Source organism: Mizuhopecten yessoensis, unplaced genomic scaffold (genome assembly GCF_002113885.1).
Source record: "Mizuhopecten yessoensis strain PY_sf001 unplaced genomic scaffold, ASM211388v2 scaffold10565, whole genome shotgun sequence".
Lineage (NCBI taxonomy): Eukaryota > Metazoa > Mollusca > Bivalvia > Pectinida > Pectinidae > Mizuhopecten > Mizuhopecten yessoensis.
The window spans coordinates 585,097-599,714 of record NW_018408610.1 but is presented as its reverse complement, the minus strand read 5'-3'; the positions used below and the strand labels follow the sequence as shown (position 1 = coordinate 599,714).

General features: G+C 36.1%; 2 protein-coding genes across 2 annotated transcripts; both read left to right on the top strand.

Annotated features, from left to right (window-relative positions):
• Positions 1 to 464: 464 nt before the first annotated feature.
• Positions 465 to 3,095, top strand: LOC110461092 (mucin-2-like; the record flags this gene model as incomplete). Its single annotated transcript, XM_021514378.1, has 2 exons — positions 465 to 1,420; positions 2,657 to 3,095. Coding segments are annotated over 2 exons (1,395 nt in total), but the record flags the coding sequence as incomplete, so codon positions are not given.
• Positions 3,096 to 3,528: 433 nt separating this feature from the next.
• On the top strand, positions 3,529 to 14,027 carry LOC110461102 (interphotoreceptor matrix proteoglycan 2-like). Its single transcript, XM_021514388.1, has 10 exons — positions 3,529 to 3,654; positions 4,605 to 4,720; positions 6,276 to 6,334; positions 6,968 to 7,149; positions 7,500 to 7,668; positions 9,830 to 10,009; positions 10,645 to 10,840; positions 11,448 to 11,579; positions 12,418 to 12,467; positions 12,739 to 14,027. The coding sequence occupies exons 2-10, from the start codon at positions 4,718 to 4,720 to the stop codon at positions 12,758 to 12,760; spliced, it is 993 nt and encodes a 330-aa protein (XP_021370063.1). The 5' UTR covers positions 3,529 to 3,654; positions 4,605 to 4,717; the 3' UTR covers positions 12,761 to 14,027.
• The last annotated feature ends 591 nt before the right edge of the window (positions 14,028 to 14,618 follow it).

Below are 14,618 nucleotides of genomic sequence, written 5' to 3'. Positions count from 1 at the left end.
CAACCACACCTACTACAACACATAGTACAACCAAACCTACTACAACAACACCTACTACAACCACACCTATTACAACAACACTTACTACAACCACACCTACTACAACCACACCTACTAAAACACCTAGTACAACCACACCTACTACAACACCTAGTACAACAACACCGACTACAACCACACCGACTACAACTCCACCGACTACAACAACAACTACAACACCTAGTACTACCGCAACTACTACAACCACACCTACTACAACCACACTTACTACAACCACACCCACTACAACACCTACTACAACACCTACTACAACACCAAGTACAACCACACCTACTACAACACCTACTACAACACCTACTATAACCACACCTAGTACAACACCTACTACAACCACACCCACAACAACACCTACTACAACACCTAGTACAACCACACCTACTACAACACCTACTACAACACCTACTACAACCACACCTACTACAACACCTAGTACAACCACACTCACTAAAACACCTACTACAACGACAACTGCTACAACCACACCTACTACAACCACACCTAGTACAACCACACCTACTACAACAACAACTACTACAACCAAACCTACTACAATCACACCTACTGCAACCACACCTACTACAACCACACCTACTACAACACCTACTACAACCACACCTACTACAACATCATTGACTACAACCACACCTACTAGGACAAAACAGCCTACAACTACACCTACTAAAACACCTAGTACAACAACACCTACAACAACACCTAAAACAACACCTAGTACAACAACACCTACTACAACAACACCGACTACAACCACACCGACTACAACCACACCAACTACAACCACACCGACTACAACCATACCTACTAAAACCACAACTACAGCACCTACTACAACCACATCGACTACAACCACACCTACTACAACACCTAGTACAACCACGCCTACTACAACCACACCCACTACAACCACACCGATTACAACAACACCTACAACAACACCTACTACAACCACTCCTACTACAACACCTAGTACAACCACACCTACTACAACCACACATACTACAACCACACATACTACAACCACACCGACTAAAACCACACCGACTACAACCACACCAACTACAACCACACCGACTACAACCATACCTACTAAAACCACAACTACAGCACCTACTACAACCACATCGACTACAACCACACCTACTACAACACCTAGTACAACCACACCTACTACAACCACACCCACTACAACCACACCTACTACAACAACACCGACTACAACACCTACTACAACATCTACTACAACACCTAGTACAACCAGACTTACTACAACCACACCTAGTACAACCACACCTACTACAACCACACCTACTACAACCTCACCTACTACAACAACTTCGACTACATTAATACTTACTAAAACCACATCGACTAAAACCACATCTACTACAACCACACCTACTACAACACCTACTACAAACACACCTACTACAACCACACCTACTACAACCACACCGACTACAACAACACCTAAAACAACAACACCTACTACAACCACAAAAACCACACCTGCTACAACCACACCGACTACAACCACATCGACTAGAACACATACTACAAAACCTAGTACAACCACATCTATTACAACCACACCTACTACAACCACACCCACTACAACTACTACTACAACACCTACTACAACACCTAGTACAACAACACCTACTACAACACCTTATACAACCACAGCTACTACAACACCTAGTACAACCACATCTACAACAACACCTGGTACAACCACACCTACTACAACACCTAGGACAACCACACCTACTACAACAACACCGACTACACCCACACCTACTACAACAACACCGACTAAAACCACACTTACTACAACCACACCGACTGCAAGCACACCTACTACAACACCTACTTCAACTCCTAGTACAACCACACCTACTACAACAATACCGACTTCAACCATATCTACTACAACACCTACGGCAACAACACCTACTACAACCACACCTACTTCAACACCTACTACAACCACACCAACTACAATACCTAATACCACCACACCTACTCCAACAATACCGACTACAACCACACCTACTACAAAAACACCGACTACAACCACACCTACTACAACACAGAGTACAACCACGCCTACTACAACAACACCTAGTACAACCACACCTACAACAACAGTTAGTACAACCAAACCTACTACAACACCTAGTACAACCACACCTACTACAACATCTAGTACAACCACACCTACTACAACACATAGTACAACCACACCTACTACAACCACACCTACTACAACACCTACTACAACCACACCTACTACAATCACACCTACTACAACACCTACTACAACACCTAGTACAACCGCACCTACTACAACCACACCTACTACAACCACACCTACTACAACACCTACTACAACACCTACTACAACCACACCTACTACAATCACGCCTACTACAACACCTACTACAACACCTAGTACAACCACACCTACTACAACATCTATTACAACACCTACTATAACCACACCTAGTACAACACCTACTACAACCACACCCACTACAACACCTACTACAACACCTAGTACAACCGCACCTACTACAACCACACCTACTACAACCACACCTACTACAACACCTACTACAACACCTACTACAACACCTACTACAACCACACCTACTACAACACCTAGTACAACAACACTCACTAAAACACCTACTACAACGACACCTGCTACAACCACAACTACTACAACCACACCTAGTACAACCACACCTACTACAACAACAACTATTACAACCAAACCTACTACAATCACACCTACTGCAACCACACCTACTACAACCATACCTACTACAACCACACCCACTTCAACAACACCGACTACAACCAAACCTACTACAACCACACCTACTACAACTACTCCGATTACAATAATACCTATTACATCCACCCCTACTACACTTACACCAACTACAACAACATCGACTACAACAAAACCTACTACAACACATAGTACAAACACACCTACTACAACAACACCTACTACAACCACACCTACTACAACAACACCTACTACAACAACACCTACTACAACAACACCTACTACAACCACACCTACTACAACACCTAGTACAAGCACATTCACTAAAACACCTACTACAACGACACCTGCTACAACCACACCTAGTACAACAACAACTACTACAACCAAACCTACTACAACCACACCTACTGCAACCACACCTACTACAACCATACCTACTACAACCACACCCACTACAACAACACCGACTACAACCAAACCTACTACAACCACACCCACTACAACACCTACTACAACCACACCCACTACAACACTAACTACAACCACACCTACTACAACAACACCTACTACAACACCTACTATAACCACAACTACTACAACACCTACTACAACCACACCTACTACAACCACACCAACTACAACCGCACCTAATACAACAACACCTACTGTAACCACACCTACAACAACGACACTTACAACGACCATACCTACTACAACTACGCCTTTTGCTATCAAACCAACCACACTTACTCCTGGTAGCTCTGTTATTTCAGCAGGTAAGAGTTAGAAATGTTAACGTTTATACCTCAACTGCCCTCAATTAAATAAATATTGTAGTGCCATTTTCCTATATTTTAATATGAGTATGATAGTTATTCCTTTACATTTTTTTCTAATGAATTAAAATGTTATTTTATCAATAATTGTGATATATACATGCGATCAATGCAAAGCTCACCAGTACAAACTTATCGATTACGCTCCGAAAGATCTATGATAGCGTGACGTCACATGTGCGAAAAGATAGGTTACGAAACAGGGAAGATTGTTGATTGTTTTCATTTAAACAAAATGAAATTTGAACGCAAAAGTAGCTTCTGTGAAATAAATAGTTTGTATCATGCGAATATGTATTCTAAATCAATTTGGTGGTTGGGTACACAGTGAATGGCTCATTTGCTTTTCACCAAGGCGCCCGGGGTTCGATCAGACGTGTAAAGGGCTGGGGTCACCTGCCTGATCACGTGGGTTTTCTCCGGGTACACCGGTTTCCTCCCACATAAAGACCCCCGCACGCCAACTTTTAGGCCAACAAGAGAGTTTAATATAAGTTGAAAAAAGTTGTTGTCGCCTGAGAAATGTAGTTGAGGTGTACCAAAATGGGGATTACTTAATCACAAAGGGACGTTTTGATCCATGAAAGAAGCATTTTTTCAATTTTCACTACATTATACATACATGATTTGCCTATATTGTTGCCTCTTAAATCGCAGATTATCTTTATCGCGCGAAGTACATTTGTATTAAAACACCATTGTCATAAACATTTAATTTATGGTGTCGTTTTGCAAGCTTAAATCGTGCCAAATTATAATTGCAAAGTCAACAGAGACCAACCTATTCAATGGGTTTTCAGTTTCATTCAACTGGTCACATGGTATGAGCATAATTGAATTATTTATGAAATAATAGGAACTGATTATTTCTTGATTACTTTATATTTCAGAACAAATAATCATTGCAGTAAAGTTGACGGTCGTTGTTGATATTGTGTTTCCCGAAGACTTGAAGGACAAATCGTCTGCTCTTTATCAAACTTATAGCGAGTCATTCCGTAACATGGTGAGTGAAGAAGTATATTAAATATATTATAATATACTACTTACAAATATATATATATATATAAAAAAGTAGAAAATTGACAAATACTTTTACGCTTCCACTTATTGGAGGTATCGCTGGCTCACTGTCTGTGACATAGCCCCGTTCGCGTATCCTGTTCAACCAGTTTGTCTGTTTTTAAATGTAACGTTTTCGGGTATAAACACTGGCGGACCTGCAAATGTTTATGCAGCCCTTGCAAGGGTTTGTCAGAGCTCGCCTGAAAGCAGCATCAGATTACTAAGTCTGACCTTATTAAACAACGAACGACTCCGGCCCAACCGGTTCAACCGTTTGGACCGCGATAAACGAATGCGGTCAACATTGGTCGATTACCTACAGCTACACCACCTTCAAGTCTTTTATTATTATTTATTATTTGATGGTTTTACGTCCGCTATAACGGCCTTGCGGCTTTTCAGTAGACGAGAAAAAATTGAAAATGGAAAATAGAACAAAGGGACAAAGCATGAAGAGAAAGGAGAAACTAATTTCCTATTAAACCGTTTTAATATATCGCTCTGCAAATAATATTTACATAATATGAAATTGTTTATATTTTTATTTTGTTTTATATGTATCTATTTTTTATATGTATTTCTTATACTATTTTTGTCTGCGACGAGTTATTTTGGTAGACAACATTGTCGGTACAATTTCTAGAGGGGTTCTCGCGAAGTTTTTTTTTCATTTGATAACTTTATCCCTGATAATAACAGACTGTTGACTAGCATTTCTTATCCAGTATCTGTCTCATTATCCCACATATACCATCTTTGACTTATGTTTACAACATGTACCTGGTTGAATGTGAGTGATCAGTTATGTCGCAGTTTTCTGAACGCCGTGCTAATGCCGCGGTCACATCTTACGGTCACGCACGTAGTTGACCGTAGTGGGGGATGACCGAAGTTGACTGTGGTACAAATTGTAGACCGTAGGCGATCTTAGTAAAACGTATTAAACGTAGTTAGACGTAGTTCAACATAGTTCAACCCTTAACCCTATTTAGCCCCACTTGACCCTAGTCACAGTACTATTAACGTACTTCAAACGTAGTCCAACTCTAGCAGTTGTCCCTATTTGACCCTACTTGACCCTAGTGTTAACCATAGTGCCATGATACAACGGTCAACTACGATAAACACTATAGTCAAGTAGGGTCAATTACGGCCAAATAGGGTCAACTATGTTCATACTACGGTGACAGTAGGGTCCTGGCATCTAAATTCACCGTAGAAATAGTATTTTGAACATGTTTAACAATTTTTGCCTAACCACGGCTAAATCATGGGTTTCTTGAAGTTCAAAGTACGTTTATAACTACGTGTGACCGTAAGATATGTGACCGCGGCTAAAAACGAACAACGTTGGTTACAGATTGTTTTCCTTACATTACTTACATCCCCCCATTATTTCATTTAAGTTCCGTCTTCTAGATGATTGTTCTAAACATAATTTAGCCTTCGGATTGTGCTGAGTGTTAACATATGTTCTATGTGTTCTGTTTCTTCAGATTTATACCAAGTACAATGGCACAGATGGGTTTGAGAGGGTGACTATCATCGGATTTACGTGAGTATTTAACTCCTCAATAAGATTTCTACTTCCTATCGCTTCCTACACTTTTCGTCAGCGTCATAATTTTAATCTGATTGCGAGATGATGTTACCAGGAAAATCCCTGATCTAATGTCCCTCGTTCCACCTTTTTTTCAAACATATTAGAGGTCCCCTTGCTATGCCCCATTTTCTTAAAAAATATTTATACATTTCCCTCAGTTCAGCCCAAAGCCCCATTAAATCGACACTATTTCTCTGCAATGTGGCAGTATAACGAGGTTTTAATGTATATAGTTTTGGACGGTAAATGCAATTTTAATTGAAATGTTGTGAAAATAATCATTTCAACAACAACTTTATTTTCTTTATTCTGATTCTTGAACACAACTATGTTTTGTATAAATTAAATACGGTTTTCACATTGTTGTATTTTGTAAGATCCCACGATGTTCTGACGGTTTTGTTTGTGGTTCAGTTTAGTTACCATTACATGACACTATATCAAATGCTGAGTTAATTTTTGTATTAAGTTGCGAATAGAGTTCATGTACCTGCCGTAAAAGTACCAGACATGCTATTTATATATTGTATTATTATGAAGTTATGTCAATAAAGCGACAACATCCTGTATTATTCCACGTTGTAGGAACGGTAGCGTCGAATGTAACTATAGACTTAGATTTGCTGCCGGTAAGTCGAAAGACTCAATCCTGCAATCCGTCAAACATAATAAATGGGCAAAAGAGAAAGTGAGCCTGCCTGGTTACAAAACAGTTGGCATTGATCAGTCAAAGACAAACACAAAATGGCAGATAGATTTAGAAAAAGGTAAGTAAGAACAGTAATGAATAATGTATTATCTTTTATAACATTAATGCATAAGTGAAATATATTTGATCATAACTTTCGTAAAACATTTTATGTATATAGATATAGCGTTGTTCGGTGATGATCTGAGTTGAATTTTTGAAGAATTATTGATGGTAGTGTAGTTTATTGTTTTCTCTCTTTGAAGCATAGGATATCTGATTTCACAAAAGAAAACATTGCATTGACTAACACTGACTACTAACAACAGCATTACTGCATGTTTCATGTTTACATTTATATATATATATATATATTTAATTATTAATTGAAAAATATCCACTATAACTCATTTGATTCGTTGTTTTCAGCGAAAAACTCAAGGATTTGTGATTTACAAGATAACTGCAATGAATACCAAATTTGCAAAGAAGGTGATAAATCAAATTACCCTTTCATCTGTAATTCGAAATGCACGTACGATTTATGTGGTGACTACGGACTTTGCTTACTTCATCCGTCAGGGAACACAAGGTGCATGTAAGTAACGTCGGTCTGCTTGTTGATTTCAATGACAAAGCTACTGTATATCTCGCCGAACTTCATGCATGACTGTTATAGAGGGTTTTCGAGGCACCTATCCCCTTTAGCTGTATTTTACATAATATATACCGGAACACATTAGACACGGATTTTTCATTCTGTTTAAATATGAAGTGTTGAGTGCTGAACGAAAGACACGGCCATGTTGTGCTGTGAGATGTAACCCTGTTTAGCTTCTGCATCTACATCTACAAACTAAATTTTCAAAAAGATGGTTCATTTCTTCGTACGTCTGGTGTGGATTTTTTAATCAAAATCGCCGAATTTAAAGAAGAATCCAAACAAATAATTGATGTTGAAATTAAACGTATACTTCTATGCATAACTAGTAAAAACGCTATAAATTGCAGACGTCGCATTACGTCGTGAGAAACTGTTCTGTCACAGGTTGATGGTAGTTTCAGAAAGTAATTTTATTGAATTTGATTATGGTTTCCTGTGACGTCTGAAAAAGCAGCGAATCGACTGAATTAATGACTGATACAGTCGGTTGAATAAGTTCACAAGCTCACAAATTCAAAACAGTAACACATAAAGACCTTATAATACGATGGCATTGCGATAAAATGATATAGAGCATTTACTTCCATTTGAAAAGAATACAATAACCTTTATAAATATCGCACAAATTATTGTCCTTTCTTAAATCATCTGTATCCTTGCGTCATCGGTTTCCGCCCCCTTATGAAGTAGCCGCAATTTTGTATTCATATCAACAGAAAACTGTTGAAAATGTCTATGACTATCACAGACATGTATACAATGTACTAATGGAAACAAAATATAAGCAACTGAAAACTGTCTTTTAAACTGTATTTAGTTTTCAAAGAAAGACAACTCAAATGCACTAACAAGAATTTATCTACAGTGGCTTCGATGAATATTTTAGAAGGTTCTTCTTCAAAACAATTAGCAATACAACTTTTTTCCAAATTGCACATTTCTTTTAATTTTCAATATATCGACAGAAACAAATTAATATGAATTAAAGTTAATTTGATTTAATACATTTATTTATAAAAAAAATAATTGTGTAGACTAATATCAGTTTTCTTTGAAACTAAATGATTTTTTTTTCTTTTCCATCCTTGTTGTTCCACAAATTTTGACGTTAAAAAGTGTTTTTAATTTTGTATCAATTCTTTGTATATGTATATACATATTTTATATACTAAATACGATATTTTATCACCATGTATTTTGCATTCAAGTGATGTGGATAAAGTGGCAGAAATCGCTAATATCATAAAGATTTATCGCTAAAAAAACAAAGTAAGGAATCTTAAATTTAAAGTCCTATACATTTTAATTTAAATTTTCATTGTTATTTGACCGTTATGACTTTCGAGTTATGTCCCCTGAATTACGATATCCGCTTTATATCTGGGGTGTTTACTAACCGATTCACTTAAACACAAGAATAATTACCATAAACACATAACTTTGATAAAAACTTTCGTTATATCCGGCCGTAATGTATGGTGTTTATCCTTGTGATTTTATTAAATCAAGGGTATATACATTCAATTATGTTGTAGTTCACTCTTTCAATTCCAACAGTTGATATCTTTCTTCTTTAAACTAATCACCTCCAATTTTTTCTTAGCGCCTCACTTAGCAATACCTCACTTTTGGCTTTAACGCAGAGCGTTCTTCTAGGTGAGGAAGGTAATGGGTTCTGTCCCCAGGCTAGGTCATACCAAATTCCTTAAAAATGGTAGTTGTTATTTCCTGCTTAACTTTAAGCATTAAGGGTTATTGCAACAACTGATTCATCCATTGTCAGTATGGTGAGACCGGACGAAATTCTGTGCTGGGTGCCTTCGGCATAGTAACTCAGTGAGATAGCACTTTAAAGTCTGCATCAGATCCGCGCTATCACAAGGAGGCTAATACACCAATGAACCTTGCCTCCAGCACACACACACAACTCACATGGAAGTACGTCCTTGAATGACATTAGCTGGTGATAGAACATTAAACCCTATACAATCAACCAACCAACCAAATATTTTTTACATTTCAATCATTACAACTGCCAAACTAATCTGTGACGAGCGTATGGTGTACCGCTTCATGGTTCAACTTTGTATTACAGATGCCTCCCAGACACCGTATTCGAGCATTACAGTGATAGCTGCTTAAAGTCTAGTGACCTCACAAACATTCTGGTAGTTACCGCAGGGTTAGGAGGAGCAGTTATCATCGTCATCGTAGTCGTCATCGTATGTGTATGCAAGAAAAGAAGGACAACAAAGAAAACCCATAGTAGTACAAGGCAAGTAGTATTCCATCGGACAGACGTCAAGGAATTTGAAACGTAAATTAACATTGTTACTTTCAGGATTGTAAAAAGTGGTCGTTTGTATTTGAAATATGGATTTTTGAATTGAAAGTAAACTTTACGCTTATCAATGCAATTAAAATAGTGTAATCCGTACGCATCTATGTTCATGATGTTAACGTGTAATGTACGCACTGAAAAAAAGAATTAACCCGGAGAAAAAACGTTAGTGAAAACTTCTGATTGTTATACATTGAATGTATGTTCTGACCCCTTGATTTTTTTAAAGTGTATATCATAAATTATCGAGTGTAGTTATAAATGAAATGAAATTAAATGAAATGAAATTAAACGAATGAGCACCTATACTCAAAGTATTCGTGTAATATATCTATAATTAAATATAAATTCTCGTTTGTATTAAATCCGTTTCTTTTAGCTTTTCTTTAAAGGTATGCATACAATTTGCTGTTGAAATGAATTAACAAAATGAATCATTAAAATTTATTTTCATTACTCAAACGCTATTTTTTAAGACTGTTTTGCTATCAAACACTCTGATGATACTCAAAGGGGAGATAACCCGGTAAAGCTTGAATATATTTGATCGTGTTGACGTTTTTCTACAGACATAATCGAGATTATGGCAGTGAAATCAGTATGCCAACAAGAATGGAGAACTTGAGGGCCAATAGGGCGTACAATATTGGGACCGGGGACCGGGGACCACCAAGACGGGAACACATGGTGTGGAGTTCCGAAAATGAACGCCCGGCAGCCTACTATAACGGCTGGGAAAGAATCAGCGACCAACCAGTTGTACCGGTAAAGTCAAAGACCTCACTGAACAGATTTGCGATTTTCACAATAGTTTATTAAAATACAAATAGCGTACTTTTACACTATTTTTAATAGTGTTTTTATAACCTATTTTAAATTATTGAATTATTTTTTAAGTTCGCTGTTGTAAGTTATTATTGTTTTTTCATTTTCCCCAAAGTGTCCTCAGCTCCTGAAATTGTCGTTATCGGTCGATTTCGTCCGATTCAGAGGACACAGTACTCTTTTTTCTGTAGACGGAATTTCACAATAGTTTTTTAAAATACAAATACAAAAAAATGTTTAACACTCTTTGTATTTGTGTTTCAATTGATAATTTTGAAAAGTAATGCACATTTTTTTAACAAAAGTTTAAGTTCGTTGTCATAATAATGTTTTCTGAAGTTATAAATAAAAAAATATAAAATAAAAACGATAGACAGTTGATAAATATTAATTCAAAATCATACTTAATCTTACGATTATAAGGTAATTATCATATTACACAACATTGTTTTGAATATTTTTAACCATACGTACCTAAAATTGACAGAACACATCATCTACTAGAGTAAAATGAATTAAGAACGGTCTCTTACTGTTTTTTTAAAAGTCTCGGATGTATTTGCCAATAGAAATATCGAACCCGCCACGTGACTACCACACTTCAGCGGCACATGAGCATAGAAGACCCAAATACGTTGAACCCGGTGACTCGTACAGATTATTAGACACAGAAAATCAGGTCAGTCTAACATGAAATACACCTACCTACACGTTGATCAGATGGTGTAGTTGTAATTTGGTAAATTTAAAAAAAAAAAAAAAAAAAAAAAAGTTTCATATGATTAACAGATACATGTATATGAAACAAATGTTATGCTCAGAGTCATGCAAAGAAAATTAATATATTCTGTGTTTTTCGAATTAGGACTTTTTAAGGTGCTACTGTCACTATTGTGATATATTTGTTTTAAACCTTTCAAAACAAATCTTTCAACAAAATCCCATGTTGCAATACCTTTGACAGAATTGCAGGTGTAATATGAAATATTTACATTGCATTTACGTTACTCTCAGCTAGAAAAACTTCTTTTGGTTGCTTCATCTTCTATATAGATAGGAAGACTCTTGATTGGAACTATTCTTCGCGATTATAACTGATGCAGTCGTATTTTACCTTGAGAATCTTGGACTATTCTTGAATTTGTTTTTAATGACATATACTACTTTCAATGGAAGGATGATTTCATATGCGTAACAAAATCTTATTTTAAAACATTTAAGTAATTCCTTATATGCAAATTAATGAATAGAGTACACGTATTAAGTTTTGCTGTATAAACATATATATATATATATGGACAATGATAATTCAACCAACCTAAATTGAGCAAATTGTAACATATGAGTGACTTTATTCAACCTTGGGTAATGTCATTTGTGACATTCGTGTATATTGAATTACACAATTTCAATAAACTGCGTGTTTTCTGATTGCGAGACTCAAATATGTCATGAGTATCTTAAACTGTTAAATAATGTGAATAATTATTCAGTCATGATTTTGTTTAAATCCTTAGCTTTATATCCGACGCCCAAGGTTGTCAACACGACACAGCGACATGTTTGGGTATGTGTGCTGTTATTTTTAGTAAATATACTGTATAATGGTAAAGAATGATATATCTTACCTGTAAAATGTTTATTGCAGTAAAAATGACTATGCAGTGCAATACCTTCTGGTGTATCGTTCTTGATAAAATAGATTTAGCATGTTGTAGCATTTAGCGTTAAGCAGCAATAGCAATGGTATTGAACAACTGTTCACTAAATCCGATTCTGCATAAAATCATTCGTTCAAAATTTGATAAAAACTAATTTTGCTGTTCTCTATATTACAGGTACCAGGAACGATTCGTTTAAGATGTGTGGATGACTTTTGTCGGGTATTTAACAGTATAACATTGCTTTGCGAATTTATTAACCTGCGACATTATTGATGGATTCTCATAGAAAAGTTTGTTCATGATTTTCTGTGGTCAGGCGTGTGAACATTTTAGACACACTATAATTAACAGGTTAGCAATTTAGCTAATTAGTTGTCGATAAAGCTTATTAATTTTGTCTGTGATATAAAAACGATGGTCTAAAGACGAGGACAACAGGTGTGTGACATCGGTCACCTTACCAATGGAAGTTCCACTGCAGCACTGCAATATATGAAATGTATGTGAACGGCACTGCAGCGCTGCAAAGAATGGAATGTCTGTGAACGGCTGGCTTACTAGCTATCTTTCAAATGGTAGAATCGGATATGTCTTGCCTGCTGGACAGGAGAACCAGAATAAGAGATGCCGCTTGGATAAGCTGATTTAATGGAACTGATTACCTGGTATATTTGAACGGATGTTAAAACTATAAAAAGCCAAGTATTCTCAATTCAGTAGTAAGGTAGTTCAGCGATATATTGTTATACATTCTTAACATTAATATGTTTCTAATATATGCGTGGCTAAAAAGTCAATATTTATCGATATCGTGTATTGTTCATATATCCTGAATTACGGATAAGGCGCGACTTATTATCCTGTGAGAAATATTTTCTTTTGTCTTTTTTCAATGCTGTCTGACTTTCGAAGGATATTAACGAATAGGCAGTATATGGCTTATTTTCAAAATTCAAAGACTATTAAGCAGGTTCAAACATAAAAAATTCAAAGACATTTTTTACGACTGGCCTACTATTTTTTTAAGTTTGTGATGAATTTGACTGTAAGGAATCACAGACTTGTTAGGGCCGGCTTATTTTCCAATAAGGATAGAAGTTTTAGGTGATGCGAATGTAATATTATCATTTTCAACCAAGTGGTACTTGTATATGAGTTCATTATATAAACAGATTGACATTTTTTCATATAACCAAGGCAGTAATTGATAAAATAAATTTTGGAAAGTTAATATAGAAGTGAATCCGACCAGTAATACTTTCATGATTTAAATACTAGCAGGGATAATTGCACCATTTTCATTTATATTTCTTCATGATCTAATTATATTTTATTAAATAAGTGCAGTCTTTTTTATTGAATAAGCAAAAAATCCTTTCTTTTTTATTGAGCATCTTGTATATCATGTGTGCAATTTCATCTAACATCAAACTCCTTTATCTTGTTAAATATGTATAATCTTCATGTGTTTAATTTTGTACCATTAAAACGTTGTTTTTTTGTATACGTTTCCTGTAAGCAATTAATTCAATATATGTTATATAAATTGTTATATATCTATTAAAAAATAAACTTGTTTTTCGTTGTCATTGAGTGTTCTGTCCACTTTAATACCGCAAACGGTAAACTATCTTAAACATGGGGTGAGTTGCTGAGAGTAGGAATATGAAGCTACTCTCCGTGTTCGTACAATTTCATGAAAAACACTAACACGTTAAAAAACTATTTAGGAATTTGATATTTGGTGGTCGTTTGTGGTGGTCCCTTGTTTTTCGATGACTTGCATGTAACTGTTTATTTCATTTCATTTTCGTATCGGTCCAATCCTTGTGTGTTGGTGCTGTGAAGGTTCTGTTTCTGATTTACACAATGCTAGTGTAGTGTACTTCAACAGTTTCAACCAGATGTAAGGAAATACAACTAGCTATCATTCTTTCATTTTGTGAGGAAATCGTTTTGATTTTACAAGTTAACTGAAGATGAATGTCCTGTTTAGATAAGCTCAAATAGTTGCCGTCTTGCGTTACACCTTTAGGTATAATCTAATGATCTAG